Below are 15207 nucleotides of genomic sequence, written 5' to 3' on the forward strand. Positions count from 1 at the left end.
GGGCTGGCGCATTTAAATTGAAAATTTTCTCTATACTAAAACTGTGTTTAAGCAAAAGAGATACTTTGACGAATTTCTTCTTGACCCATTAACTGTACTTACAGCTTCAATTGGAGATCCAATCATTTACAAAATACCTCTTGATAAGTAACGAACGATATAGGTAGATGTAAACTGTTTAACAGACTTTAGGGCTGGTGGAACTGCCGAGACAAAGCTCAAAATGGCCAAAAACCTAAAAAGTTCAATAAAGCGCAGACGGTTTAAAAAAAAATAGCCATTGGAGCTATAAGGGTGCCAAGTTATATCGTTCCATCTAAAGAGGCTGTTCATTTCTATATCAAAAGCTTAGATGTATCAGCGAAAAGGGGGTTTTCGAGTCTCTTTGATTCATTTTAAAGGCGCTCAGACCTAAATTTGGAGATCTTCGTCGAAATTTTCGGAAGCCGCATAGAAGTTGGCAGTTGTTGATTTCAAGCCAAAAAAGAAGTTTTCAGTATCGGTAGGGGTTCGCCTGGTGTAAAAAGAGACTAGATAATAGCTTGCTCCTGTTCAGATTCTAAAGGCGATGGGTTTGCTGTTTCGTTAAACGAAGGACTGGCTTTTCTCTGGTGTCCAGATTAGCAGATAAACGCTACGACAAACAGCCTGCCAAAGGTTACCCTAATTTGAATGCTTTCGTGTGTAGTGTCTTCATTCTTTTATATTCAGAATGTAGATTCTACAGCGGCTATGATGATACACGGCGCTGATAGGCGGAAACACTTACGTTCAGAATGGCGGTATGTACACATAAATACTCTGATTGATGAAACTAGCAATTTTTTTTCTTGGCAATATGCTCGACAGCTGTAACTCAGAAACAAGTCCCATAAATAGTCTTTTCTTCTACGGCCAGATAATCATTATTTCATTTCGACGAACCGGCCCTCTAGATCCCTTTTCACAGTTCGTCTTAACGAAAACATTTGAACGAAATTTTGATACAATATAGACAGACCCCATACAGTCGATAAATAAAGCTTGGAAAATGTTATGCAGCGCGTTATGCCGCCGAATCATCACGGAAAAGTTTAGTTGATTCCTTTGAGTAAATGTCATTTTACCTAACGAGGTAAGGCAGAAAAGATGGACGCTGCTACACGTACCGGTAGGATCGCTATTGAACTTATGACAGCGATTGAAAGAGCCTTGTTGAGAATTACTGTTGCAGTTGTCACAAATCGCCTATATCTAAACAAATGATTTTAAGATTCGATTTTGTTAAAGGGATATTTGTGGTTAATTATGTTCGAAAATATTCCATAGGTAAAACAAATACATTGCGTGCTCAAGGCGTACCGATGTAAAAAAAAAAGCTATACATATTTTGCTCGGCGAGAGAGTCCTACATGATTGAACATTTGTGAGCGCGCCAAATTTATGAATATAATTTTTAGATCGTTACGAAGTGTCTTGCTTTCGAAATTCGTATACGTTGCGTTAGAAAGGTTGGATTATACCGCACAATGGAACGGGCTTAACGAAAACTCTTTGTATGACTAATGTGGTTCTTGTGGCATCACCCATAGATGATTCTAATGTCTACTGTTGACAAATATAGCGATATTTTACTGTATTAAAACGTGTAATATGAGAGTGTCGTCACCCGGTTCCATTCATACCGGCGAACGTCGCCGATTTCAAAATGGGTCTTTGGCAGGCTTCCCGCCTATTTTTACTCTTGATACGATTATTGGTATTATCACTAGTTAGCAAAGGCATAAACAACTACATACAATTTAGGATCCCTTGCAAAATGATCCAATCTTTTTTTTGACGCCTGCTCTCACTCAATCAATAGCCTGCCAGTCCGCCCTTCCTGTTCCGATGTCCTAATCGGTTATTTTTCAATTGCTCGTACTGCAATGGTTAAACCGCAGCTACCCCCCTGTAGCGGTATCACTCACTGCTCGCTATTTGCCGCAGGTAGTGACCACAACGTAATGACCTTAGCGACGTAATTTCATCACACAGACATGGTTATTAGAATCAGCCATCGGTAACTTCTTTCGGATATTTCAACACGTCTCCCGGTGATCACATTCATTACAACGGGGGCCACAGTAGTTAGGGGAGTAGTATCTGGGGCAGTATTTAACGTAGCGATCGTGGTGGAAGTAATTTAACGTTGTTGACGCTGGTGGAGCCACCGCCGTCAATGTCACAATCAAGATCAGTCGCAAGCGTAAAGGGCTAAACCTAGTAACGCTGCGGTTTGTAACTATAATGACGCTCTACGGTTAATCTGGCTAACAGCGCTGCGGACTCTGCTAACTTGTAGATACGGAGCTTCTAAGATCTTATTGTTGTGTGGTCACGTGGATCGAGCAACGCGCGGATAAGGCAAAGCGCAAACAAAACGAAGTTCAGGGGCTCGCAAAATGACAGGCAGATAACGGGGTAAATATAGCGAAAATGCTGGTCAAAAGAGGTACGTGTATGTCTTTGAGGGGCAGAGAAGCTACATGTTTTGAATTTAAATTGCAACGAGCCGTTGTAAATCAGTTCTTCCTATAAATATATTGAGCTTCAGAAGAAAGTCACTGGGAGGAAGGAGGATTGTTCTGAGGAAGAGACCAGACCTAGAAACGAGAAGATTGTTGTGGCTCCGGAAACACCCTTCCTGAGGGACTTTTTTGGCTTTTTCTTTGAGTGTTCCTTTTTCGAATGGTACATGCATATTGGCATACGAATAGACACGCAGGGTTTGCTGTATCGAAATAACTATCACATGTATTGTTGTGCCTTGCCCGAAAAGACTATGCAGCCTTTTTTGTGTGCTCAAACCGGACCTGTTTTCTTGACGCCTAAGATTACGGCCATCATCACTTAAGTGTAAGCAACATCTTTAGCAACCGATCCACTTTTACAATCGTAAATTTTCGTAGGAGGGCAATCCGATGCGTTCTACGAGACATTATTTCTCCTGGCTGAATATGTCTTTGCCATCTCTTCAGGCGCGTGTGTCACGTAAAGTGATAGTTGTGGAGTTGTTTCGTATTGCGCATTATTTGCTCAAATTGCTGTTTAGCAGACATCAATCGATAAGTCTGTGCAGAGGCTTATGAGACTAGCCGTGACATCTCTGATAGTTTAAGTAGATTTGTAGATCGCAGCTCTAGTAGCCATACAGCTTCCTGCACACTTTTTGCTAATTAGAGGTTTGCGGAGCTTCAATAAAGAATATCGGCACTGACTGATGCTTTGTCAAGCGCAAATATTCTATTCTCGACAAACCTAAATCCAAATATGGTCATAAAGATCGCTTACGGTTTTTTGCGAACTTTCCCAAGATAAAGGGGAAATTGTCAGTCTAATCCTGCTTATCACTAACTAAGCCGTCATCTACCATCGTAACTTCATATCTATTCCATTACTTGCCGCACAACAGACGAGACAAAAACCTCTGTACCACGCAGTCGTTCTCGTTGGTCTATTATTATTATGTTATTTATTGACTTATTTGGCTTTCTGCCGCCACGATTTTGGAGAAAAAAGGCTTTATAATTTGTGAAATACCATAGCAGGGAACGAGAAACAGCGCTGTAGTCTTGTTGGTGTCATTATTATTTACTTCTCTTTTACTAACAAGACGAAATAATAATTTAGGATAGTCAAAAGTTAATGGGCCGCGGGTAAGTAACTTTGCGTCAGTATGCCCTCCAGCTAACTATAGCGTGACTGGAGGATCGACTGGCAAAGCTAACATTGGCATCGGCAACAATATTGTTTAAACAAGCACTGACCACAATTATTGTTGTTGTTATTATCGTTATTTTTAAAAGTTATTGTTGCTACTATTCACAACAACGGCGGCGGCAGCAGCAGCAGCAGCAAGCAACGTTATCGCCCTTGAAGCTGGAGCCGCAGGCAGTTGACGATAAGAATAAGCAGATGCGAATAAATCCGAAAAAAAAGAAAGAACCAAAAAGAAAATTAACTCGAACATATGAAGCAAACGAAGTACTTTTATGAAAAGCCTGTAGCAGTATGTCTGAGCAGGCCGGCTTAAACGCCCTCTGGTCGAAGAAGGGGCTTTCTACAATAAACAGATATATTATTCTAACGAGTTTATCGTGAATCACGGTGTACATTAGGTTTGCCCTGATGGCCCGAGTGCCTGGATGTCTTCGATGTTTGCCTAGGGTGCAGGTACTGTCACCTGGACAAAGTCATCTCAAGCTCAACTGCAGATGCTTGCGAGAGTATAGCACATTTCGCATAGGCTCTGCGTGAAGCCCAATCAATTTATAATCTTTTGCTTATATCGAGTGTCTAATGGGCAGAGTTTCGAATCGTTCTGTCGGCCATCGAGTCCAATTGATATTGTTGTTGATTTGATTTGTAAATAGTCATTACACTGGCTCTGTGTTGGTTGATTCGAAGTTGGATCTCAAAAGGAACGAGATACAGGTGGAATCGCACGGCAGTGCAACGAAATAGTTCGGTCATGTGCCGAAACAGTGATCAGAGAATAGTAATTACTCGTAACACATTGGGTGTCAGTAAAATGATGGCAGCCTAGCTTCTTATACGTTACATAATGCATTTATAGCATCACGACATGCGTTCAACCAGCCATGCCACAACCCGTTGACTATATATATATTTTCCATCAAAAGTTTTCAATTTTTCTCATCTGAAGCATTAAAAAAACTCTTTAAGCCGAACAAAATGTGCCGACATTGCATGCTTGCACGCGCTTATCGTAACACAAATGCTGAACGTCAAGCTACCTTCAAGGCTACCGTGAAGCCAGTCGATCGGCTATGGTTGTCAAATATAGTGGGAAGGGATTTGTTCAAAGGGATCGCGCAGGAAGATTTTTGAATCACGAATTACTCCTGTTTTACATGACTCTATATGTTCTATTGAATTGTCATCAGTATAGTCAATGGTGGCTTTCAAATAACACAAACACAATTGCCATTTCTATGTGAATGCACAAAGGAGGGCATTGCAAAGTTACGGCGGTAGCATCGATATATCTACGAAAGCTGCATGGTCTAAAGTAAAAAGACAGAACTACGTCCCAGGTATGTATTTGCAGGCCCACATTTATCCGGCTTTAAAATCCTACCTTTTTATACTAGTTTAAACGATGTTCATTCACTTCGTCCGATGACGTTTTTTTCAATACGACTGCGTTTGTATGGTATATGTAATAGGTTTTTTTTTTTTAATAAATCGACGATTGTTCGTCTTGTCACTGTCATTTAGCTTGCTCGAAAGTCTTTAAACATTTAGACTCGGACTGCGCGCAATTGTAATTATTTTACACTATAGTTTTATTTAAAATCACATGATATATACTTAATGCGAATAAATTTTATCCAAATATAACAGAAAGTTCATTTCTGGGCACGATATTATGACACCGTAGTACTGAGAAAAAAAAAAATTAAAAAAGTTTAGAAAACTAGTTCTGCTCAGCGCGTAGACGAACCGTTGTTAACATAGCCGGTTTGTCCGCGGGCCACGCGTTAAAGTTACTTAGAGACGCGGGTAACTGTAACTAGCAGTACTTACTTTACTAGTATGGTGAGTTAGTGACATTACATTGCTGAGAAGGATCAGTAGAAACGGTCTATTTCTAACTAACTGCCAGAAATCGTTAGTGCCAGCAAGTCAATGTTTTTATTATTATACAGGGTGATAATCCAGGTCCTATTATCTTAGGTGACAATCGGCGTCATACAGCGAGCAGTAGTCACTTTAAAAAAACCGCATTGCCTAAATAGACTACGACGGGTTTTCGGACAACGAAATCTTCGATCTGGCGTGTCTTCGAAGCGATTACCTCGAGGATAGAACGTTTGTCTATCTTAGACGTACATTAAATATCTCGATAATGACCAATGTAGTCGTTTGTCAGGTACTAATCTTATCAAAGTTACAATTAACTAATATGATCTCACGATAACGTAATAACACTATACTATTCTAACGAGTTTAACACAATTTAATGCTAACAATTATTAGAGAAATCTTCACATTGTTATAAAATCTCTTAATATTAGTCAACGTGTATTGCTACATTTTACCTACTCTTAATTAGTGAAACTTTTATAGTGTTTATGATTTGCGAAGCTTGTTTAAGATTAGTCATTGGACTTTGCGATATAGACTCATTTCTCCCCTCTCTTATGGTACTTTTAACGCTGAGACTTTGTACGAAGCCGATGATCTACTTAAAGCGGAATATATAATTATTGCATCGCTTTAAGTACCACGTGCACTTTGTGTCAGTTACCTAAGTCGCCTCTCTAGGTACCTCTTCTTTAATAGCATTGAGACTATTTATAACAGTTATGATTAGGAAGGTCCCAGAACACTGGTTGACCGTTTCTTTAAAATTACATTGGAGGCACAGTGTAATGCTCTTAGAACGATTAACTCCACCTGGCTCAACACATAGCGCAATGCTATCGTTTTGTCAGCGATGGCTCAGAAATACCAGTTTCCACCACCTCACTTCAGCTGCCTACAACACAGTAGTACTGGTCAGAATTAACTTCTGAACTCACGGGCAAGTCATTGAAATTTCGCATCTACAAACCCCTTTCTCGGCTAATTTCGTTGAGGTTTAATGGCATCTTCAGCAAATACCTTTGAAATATTTTCGTTTTTTTTTTTTGCTATATCTATTGCTATATATATATATACGTTTTGCTATATCTTCCTTTTCCGTCATCTTTCAAATTGCCCTGGAACCCACTGCAACAGAAAACCAATGAACTTCGACACCCTATAGCGTTTTCCTGATGACCCTATTGCCCTCAACTGCGAACTTTGCTATACACCACTTTCTAGCTTTGCTGACACACGATTTGATGACTTTGGTAACCTTCCCTTCTCAGCAATGGTGGTGTTATATATGAGCACCTAACTGAGATCTTTTTAGCATCAATATCCTTTAAGCGCGTAGTCAACAGTTATTCTGGGAGAATTTAGTCCCTGCTTGCAATACTTGCTTCCTCTTTGAGTCCGACTTCAACAATTCGTCTTTATTTTTTACGGATCATTTATCGCTTGGCCTACCTGCTGACATCCGATCATGTACTAGCATTCAGGTAGAAATGGTAGAGCCAAACAGAGCTACGCTTCAGCCGCGCAGACAGGTAATCATACCCCCAACAACAGCGGCGACTCACTGCCGTAACTGACAGATTTCCCCACAGATGTTAATGTTACGCCAATGTAAACACGCCTACAGCTAATCAGCTCATAACTTTTTCAGCGATCGTCCATAGAGTCGCGAATTTATGCAGGCTTCTAAAGCCTTCATTTCAAATTGCCGAAGCCACAGGATTGCCAGTGCTAACTCGATAGCTGATTGGCACGCAAAAAACATCCATTTTATAACAGTTCAAAATGCAGACAGAAAGTGTAACGGATACGGTCAAAGATGCCATTATAGCAGAGTATCGCAGGTAACTTGGCGCAAACCATTTTCCCTACCAAGCAAAAATCGGAAGCTTCGACGAAATCAGTGATTCAGCCATAGAGTATTCTGCATATACCGCAGATTACTAGATAATAAACAAGCTGCGGACAAGATGTTAAATTTATCTCAGTCTAATCGTAGCAAATCGGCGGTTTCAATAAGTATAGGACCCACGTAAAAATTCACGTACCGAGACGTTCGTTAGCCGATAATTTTTTCAATTTTTTTACTATTTGCTGTATGTATGTATCCATGTTGGATTGGAAGTAGAGCATAAGAAATGTGACGAGGCTTACGTACGGCCCCTGCCATTCGGCATTGGACTAATTGTTAAAACTATTCTTATACGCCTGTTTACCTAAATAAAATTTCGTACACCATAACGTGCCGTTACCAATATATATGGCAGCAGATGCATCTATTTTTGTATCAGTCAGGTCGCCGATCGGTCAACATATATGTCTGCTACGTTTAATTCTTTTGCCATACATGAGGTATTATTACAGGCGATACGAGTTAATTTCAACCGTTGTCTGCCGCCCCTCAAGCAACCTAGAACTGAGACCTAATGTTTTTGGGCCGGCTTACGCACCACTGATAGGACAGAGTTTTCGTGATTTTATTTTTACCTATGTCTTTAGCACAATTCTCTAAAATTAAATTGTCGTTTGTAGCTACAGCATCGTATGACAACAACCATAGCCATAAAGGTACGATACTTATTTAAATTTTTTATTCGGTGCATGCATATACTTCACTGAGAGAACCGCAGAGACACGACTCCCACAACTTGGGACGCGACATATTTGCTCTGCCTCATCTATAACAAGATGACTTGTTTTGAAGCGTGGCTTTTTTCGACGCTCACTGTACCAAGCGAATTGAAACTGCCTCGTCCCGTCTAACACTGCACGCCCATAAAAATGCCTCACGCGTTATTTTTTTACCTGTGCCTTGAGCATCACTGGCTAGAGTATTTGTTTGGGTAACATTCGCTAAATTGGTTTATGTGAGTTGTGGGTATTGCTCGAAAGCTTCGCCATCCAGTAGTAAGTGCTTAAGGGTAACCAGAAGGACACGTCGGACACGGAACAGATTCAGCACGCTCTCATCGCTGTTTAGTTTATTGAAACGGACGTTGGTGAGATTGGCCTTTCCGTAAAGCAAACAATAGTTATTGCTGTCTGATCATCAACTAAGTCCATGTATTTATAATTTGATCCAGCTGCAGGCCGACGAGCGATCAGGCGAATTCTGACTGTTGCGTGTAGAGCGATCTTTTTAGGTAACTTTGAGGAGAAGGCAGCCGTCGCCGCACATCTTACGAGTATTTTTCCAGGCTAACAGTCGGTAGCGGGACGCCCATACAACTTCAGTATTAGGAACAGGTCTGATCAACAACAGTAGCTAAGTTAAATGAGCAAGTCGATGGACCGCAGCCACCAGGGGCGATTTGTGACAGATCTGAACAGGATATTTTAATAGCACTCACTTTTATAACCTATTACTATCGTTTAATACTACTATTATCTACACAACTTGAGCTTCACTAATAGACGAGGCACCAGATCACGGCTTTGTTAAAACAGCCTCCTCTTTCTGTTTGACCTATACTGCTGGGAGCTGTCCAATGAGTAGCCGAAAACGTCTGGTATAGCCGTTAGAAGTTATCTTAGAGTAACATTATTGTCAATGTTAAAACCCAGCAACTAAAAGAAGGGATTGCAAAAGACACAGACATAAATCAGTGACAAATATTAATGTTTCCTAAACGACGAGCAGTTGCTTCCATATGCAAATATAGATAGGCTTATGTGTCAAAAAGCTCATGGCGGAAATAACGACTCATGTATACCCGATGTATACAGTAAACAGCGCTCCTTTGGCCCTGTGACTGTAGCCTTTGACCACACTGAGATACAGAAGTTCGTTGACGACTTTTAGCGTTGATCTATCTACCAGCAGGTAGGTATTCGTGCAACGACACCTCTTCGACACTCGGTTCCACCCATAGCCAACAATAATGGGTTAACGCATCGTGTGCTTACATTTATTACGTGCAAAAGGCATAATAAAAAGAACTTCGGAATCGGAGGTCATCACATGTTGAACGGCATTTATCACTAATCCATTAGTTATGAAGTACTTTAAATTAGATAGGCAGCTACTTGTATCTACTCCCAATTGTTATCAAAATGTTTTTCCGAAAAAAAAAAAAAAAAAAAGAAAGAAAGACAACTGGAATGGTACAGTACCAACTTATATGACCATTAAGACCTTTCAAATTTACAGTGAAGTTCACTCAACCTTTATGTCTACATAATTAGGCACAAATAGGTGTGGACATTTTGACAATTAAAGTGGACTCCTTTTATCCTAGAGACAAGTTAGCAAATCGAATTCTAGAGGCAAAAGCGAGCGATTCTCAAGCGTCTACAAGTAGACTGCTAGGAATTATACTGCCTATAGATGTCATGTTAACAGAGAGTCTTTGCTTGACATTGTTTGATCAATCAGTTTGGTATCGAACTTTATAAACTAACGACAGCCATTTGTAAACCTAGAATACGCGAAGAATACAATTCGATGGACTACATGATTTGTTCTTCTTCAACCTGATACCGAACGACGTTCGACCAAACACTGGATATCGGCCAAGTTATCCAAATCAACTTTGTCAAACTGTGAAATAGGTATGCTAATGAATCGCCAAAGCGCTCACGAAGGTAGGTTGGTAGGAGATTTACAACCTCTTTTTCATACGTTCGATAATCGAAACTCGTTCAGAAACTAGCCGTTTGAATTTGGAATAGAGTCTGGATGGCTATATCTGGTGCCTGGAAAACATATTTTCTGGGTTTTCGCTTAAAATCAACGTCTGCTCGGATGAAAATTAAGTACCATCGGAACAAGACGCGATGCGTGTCGAACCAGAAATAGGCTCATATCCTAAAAAAACTTCCCTAAGCTTCAATGACGATTTTCCTGCATATCTCTTATCACTTCGATGATTTCTATGCTAGTTGAAGACACTGGAACAAGCCAGGTCTTCTTAGCTTTCCTTGTAAACCCGTATAACATGCTTTCGATAAGGCCTTGCCATTGTGAAGCTTCCTCAAACCCAATACAAGACAAAATAATTTGACGAAAAGTATGAAGCTAACTCATTACTCGATGCAGTCATTTTTGCGAAAACGTTTAAACAAGCAACTTAAAGTCAATCATGGCCAACTTACGTGATCAAATTTTACCGCCTGTAGATCACAGAAAGCTCTATACGCCGTACAAAATATCTTCCCTTAATAGCGCCGGCTAATAATATAAGACTTCGCCTTCACGTGGCGTTACCCCAGGGTGACATAGAGTAGCTAGGTGAGACGTAGCGTAAAGGTTTTCTAGTTTTTTCTGTCTTGTTGTCATCATCTCCTTCTAAGAAGAGTTTGTCAGCTTTTTATGCCGAGCGGTCCACTTAGCATTAATATTGGACCCAATCAATGTGCACACGTGGCTCAGCAAGTCTGCCGTTGGTTAAGTTAACTATTGATTCCGACCCAAACTGGTAATGCCTGTAGCGGTCATAAAACTTACTTAATACTTAGCCGTTCTATTAGAACGGTATATAATCGCTGTCCAGCAAACGCGGACTAAATCCAATCAGACTATAAACAGTTATGCACTGTCATATAATCGGTGGCGCTATAAATGTTTTGAGATTTGATGAGTGACTTACCGCACGCCCGAAAAAAGGTTGAAAAACGTCGATGTAACATTTAGATGGACGAGGAGTAAATGGCTAATAAGGAGCGCCACACGAACACCTCCCCGTACCCTGTTTATGGTCGACTTTTTCTCGGAACAACGGCTGATCGGCGACATCAAATGAACGAATGGCGGACGGCGACCTGAGCAGATTGCTTGTCTTAAGCAAGTATAGCGGCCGACAAAACGAAGAACATCTAGACAAAATAAAGCCAAAGAAAGATTTTTCACCTAGGAGGTCACGCCACACAATTCGGCCGTGCCAACAGCTATCGAAGGAGTTCGCCTGCCACCACTGCTTAATCAACACGTACATATATATACACGCTGTGCACGTTCAATTCTTGAATTCTCTGGGATTCTTCCCTGGTGCCTTTTTCCATGCCGACTAAAAATAAAACAGTTGCAACGAAGTTCAGCTGTTCGGCTGATCGTCCGCGTGCCCGCGTCGCGATTCCTTGCTAAAGCTTTTACGGTCCTGTAGGTATATCGTCTCAGACGTCGAAAAGAACAGGTTGTGAACTCTACACCAGCTATTACCAAAACAACAACCTTGAGGTAAAAAACCAACGGACGGATAAGAAGTAAAACGACAAATAGGTCAACAAATCGACACATATCTATATAATCGTCAAATATAGTTACCTCATCTTTCTTCATTATGGATGGCTATTGTGGATGTCGCTACCGCAGTAGGTACTTCACGCAGCTACCCATCGGCACCGATTGGTTAAATTAACGCGTGCGACGATAGTTTCAATTGGTTTAGCCATAGCTGCTATAAATAACGTTCGTTACAAAATCGTTACCCGCGATAGCTACCGGTACACTACTGATTGCTGATGCTCCACCGGTCCGTTGTCAATGACAAGTGCAATTATCCAGAAGACCGTTAGTACTGATGCTTAGTAATAGCTGGGTCGCTGATCGCCTCATTGGTCGACACAGGATCGTTTACCTTTTTGTCCGCAGACTAACAAGCAGCTGCACTCGTTGCATGCGTTCCCTGACATGCAGCTCACTCTAGCGGAAATACCCAACTGATGATCATTACTGCCCATTAGTAATTCCGAACCCCGAAAACGTTGGCCGGCATTCGTCGTAAGTGAATTGGCGAGTCGAACGTCAGGGCAGTACAGAAGCGGCCGTAGACATTTGATCACAAAGGCGGTTATGGCAGCACCAGCAATAACCGAACCAGTTCAGACCGTGAAGGGTTGGCTTTGCGCCGAGCGACAATAATCTCCCTATAGTAACGACAAGGTTCTCTCCTGCGAATGAAGGAACGAAAATGCTGCTACGGTGGCTACCGGCGGACTTTTCTTGCGTCGTTGATTTTATCGTATTTTCCCATTCAGCTTACAGGGCCGGTTTCAATCCGTTAGTTTCAGCAGGATTCGGGTTCGTTTGGCGTTGCCGGCTGCGACAACGGTGGCGACACCAATGGCCTGTGTTTCTCACTGCTGTCCGTCAACAAGTAGTGCGCTACGACGAGGCTTCTCGCACGAAAAAACATCGCAGTTTGCAGGCGTTCCAAAGCAGGTAGAAAGCAACTGCCTGTCCATTGTCATTGCTATAGATACGAAGCATTACAAACGAAGAAGAACGTTGACAAAAAAAAATTGCAAGAACGTGTGTTCTTCCTGGTCCTGAACGACTGTGCAAGATACTGTCTGCTAATGGCAAACTGGAGGCCGTTGACTGGCTACTGACGCTGTAATGACTCTTACGGTCCATGCAGGACATTTACAAAAAGGGAAATGGTGTTTGTTAGCGTCAACTAGCTGTTTTGTTGCCAAGTGCGCACAAGAAAGAGTAGAGAAAAAAAGCACCTCGAGTTTGCCAGCCCACATGTACCATAGGTGGTAAGTGGGTAGCGGGGGTAGATGCGGCCGTGGAGGGGGATATACTCCATTGAAAAAAATATATATAGACAATAGTATATCTGAATGGCAACGATTCTGCCAACGATGTGGTGCCATTATCTCGCCGGTGTTACATTCGACTCACAGGATTCACTTGTGAACAATTAGACCGACTATAGCCGCTATCACTTGAGGCTGGTTACCCCCTATACGCCTAGTGCACCGGTGAGCCACAGTGGAAATCAATAGGCACAGCAGTTCAGTATCCTCTCGCTGCAGCCGTTCCGGGAAGATATAACTGTAGACAAAAATACAGTCTAGAAAAAGGTTACTTTTTTCGAATAATAGTCACATTCTCATTGATATTTCAAGTAGCGGAACGAGCGAACAGCAAAAATACGTAGAGAATGGACTTCATCAGAATGTCATCAGTTGGCTTCTGTAACAGTTAGCGTCAATATTTTTTTTCGACATAAAATTAAAAAAACTACTCGTTGTTCGGTCGGCTATAAGCTAGCGAATTAGAGCGTATAAAAGTACCTATGTCTATATATACCTCCATACGCCCTAACTCAGACTCGACTATTAAGGCAAGTTGTTACTAATGGCTAAACATCTGAGAAATGATTGTAAAAGTTTTCAAACTCTACCCAATGAAAACACATTTGACTTTGAGAAATCGTCTTTGTGTTTCCTCCGTAGGACATGGATAAATCTAGGTGACACTTCCTAAAAAACATCGGTAACTTCCTATCGTTTACTAGATTTCATACTTGAGTGGTTATATAGTGACATAAAATTTTCACTCTGCAATACACGAGAGGGGATTAAGTCAGACTGTAGCGTAACACAAACGTAAGCCGAATCGACGTACGCGATAACTGACGCAAAGTTATAGGATCTTTGCCTTAGTTTTTTTTAATGGCTTGACGCTTATGGTGTCATAGTCGAATATCCCAATTAAAAATAGAATGAACGAAGTAATTTGCTACAAAAGTGTAATGGAGTAATGTAGCAGAGTACTCAGGTAATTCAGAGATGCAACGGGATTACTGAAGGATGCAACCAGCTTAGAATCCGCATCAAGTTATGAAGAGCTGTAACTTGCTTAAAGTCTAATTAGGAAGTACAAAATGATATTGCAAGGTGGCCTGTACAATAAGTTTAAATCATGTACGAGAACGGGATGCATTGACATCTATAAGTCTTAATGTGTATAGCTTAAAAAAAGAAATCAATATATATATATATATATATAGATATCAGCATGAGCAACTGTCAGCTCTCATGCGACAAACCTGTAGCCGATACACTCACTTGTTTAACGAGCTTCACGTAAAGGGATCTTAGAATCTCGAGGGTCGTCGGCTGGCTGCAATGTAAGTCAACTGTTCGCACCTTAACCGATAAGCTTAACAAACAATTCCGGTTGATGATGGCCCACCTTTACACTCAACACAAACTCTCGCGAGCCACCAGACAATCAATGCCCGAAATGGCAACTGAATGTGATCAGAGGCGTTCGACCGTGCCGACTATTGCATTAGATCCTGAGAAATAGGCTGAGGTCACTAAAGATCTAATTCGGTTACTCTGTTAGAGGACGAGGCAGCAGTCACGTCGCCTAGCGGACCCGTTTGCGTTCGGAGGATCTCCGGGTCTGTCTCAGGCTGATTGTGGCGCCCTCAACGGCCGAATACAAAGACAGGCGTGGTAAGTGGGCGTATCTTCAAATCAATAGCACGGTACCTTGTCCACGGCCAATTTATAAAATCCAGGAGAAAAGGGCGAAGAAGTGCATAAATATATATATAACTTGACGTGCAGAGGTAGAATATTATTATTATTAGTAGATATATGGTACGCAGAGAACGTTTACTGACCATGTTGGGTACACAACGAACATAGCTAGCCTAATTGTGTGAATGTGAATTTAGGTGTGAAACACACCTAAAGGAAAAATCGTCGGTGTTCGATTTGCTTACGTCATAATATTATGTCGCCAAAATAGGACAAGCCAAATCAAACGTCTAGTCAAATTAATGTTTTACACGTGTTAGCATTGATTGTAAACTTAAAGCAAAAAATTCTCTT

The 15207-nt window shown here is 41.2% G+C and overlaps 2 protein-coding genes across 5 annotated transcripts in view; one reads left to right on the forward strand and one right to left on the reverse strand.

Moving 5' to 3' along the window:
• The window catches only part of LOC111253783 (glyoxylate reductase/hydroxypyruvate reductase), a 36261-nt gene extending 21501 nt beyond the window's left edge, over window positions 1-14760 (reverse strand). For 2 of the 4 annotated variants that reach the window (XM_022813744.2, XM_022813741.2), the window contains exon 1: window positions 14431-14760. Coding sequence is in view for 1 of the 4 variants with exons in the window: in XM_086974160.1 (XP_086830286.1) it covers window positions 11220-11259 (40 nt within the window). In the remaining 3 variants the exon portion in view is untranslated. Of the gene's footprint in view, window positions 1-11219; window positions 11275-14430 lie in introns of those variants that run through there. The other 2 variants (XM_086974161.1, XM_086974160.1) reach the window with 2 other exon arrangements.
• Window positions 1-15207, forward strand: part of ninaC (STKc_myosinIII_N_like and MYSc_Myo21 domain-containing protein ninaC) — a 152800-nt gene that overhangs the window by 24541 nt on the left and 113052 nt on the right. The gene's annotated exons all lie outside the window — the stretch shown is intronic.

The sequence above is a fragment of the Varroa destructor genome, unplaced genomic scaffold (assembly GCF_002443255.2).
Source record: "Varroa destructor unplaced genomic scaffold, Vdes_3.0 BEIS01000007.1, whole genome shotgun sequence".
Lineage (NCBI taxonomy): Eukaryota > Metazoa > Arthropoda > Arachnida > Mesostigmata > Varroidae > Varroa > Varroa destructor.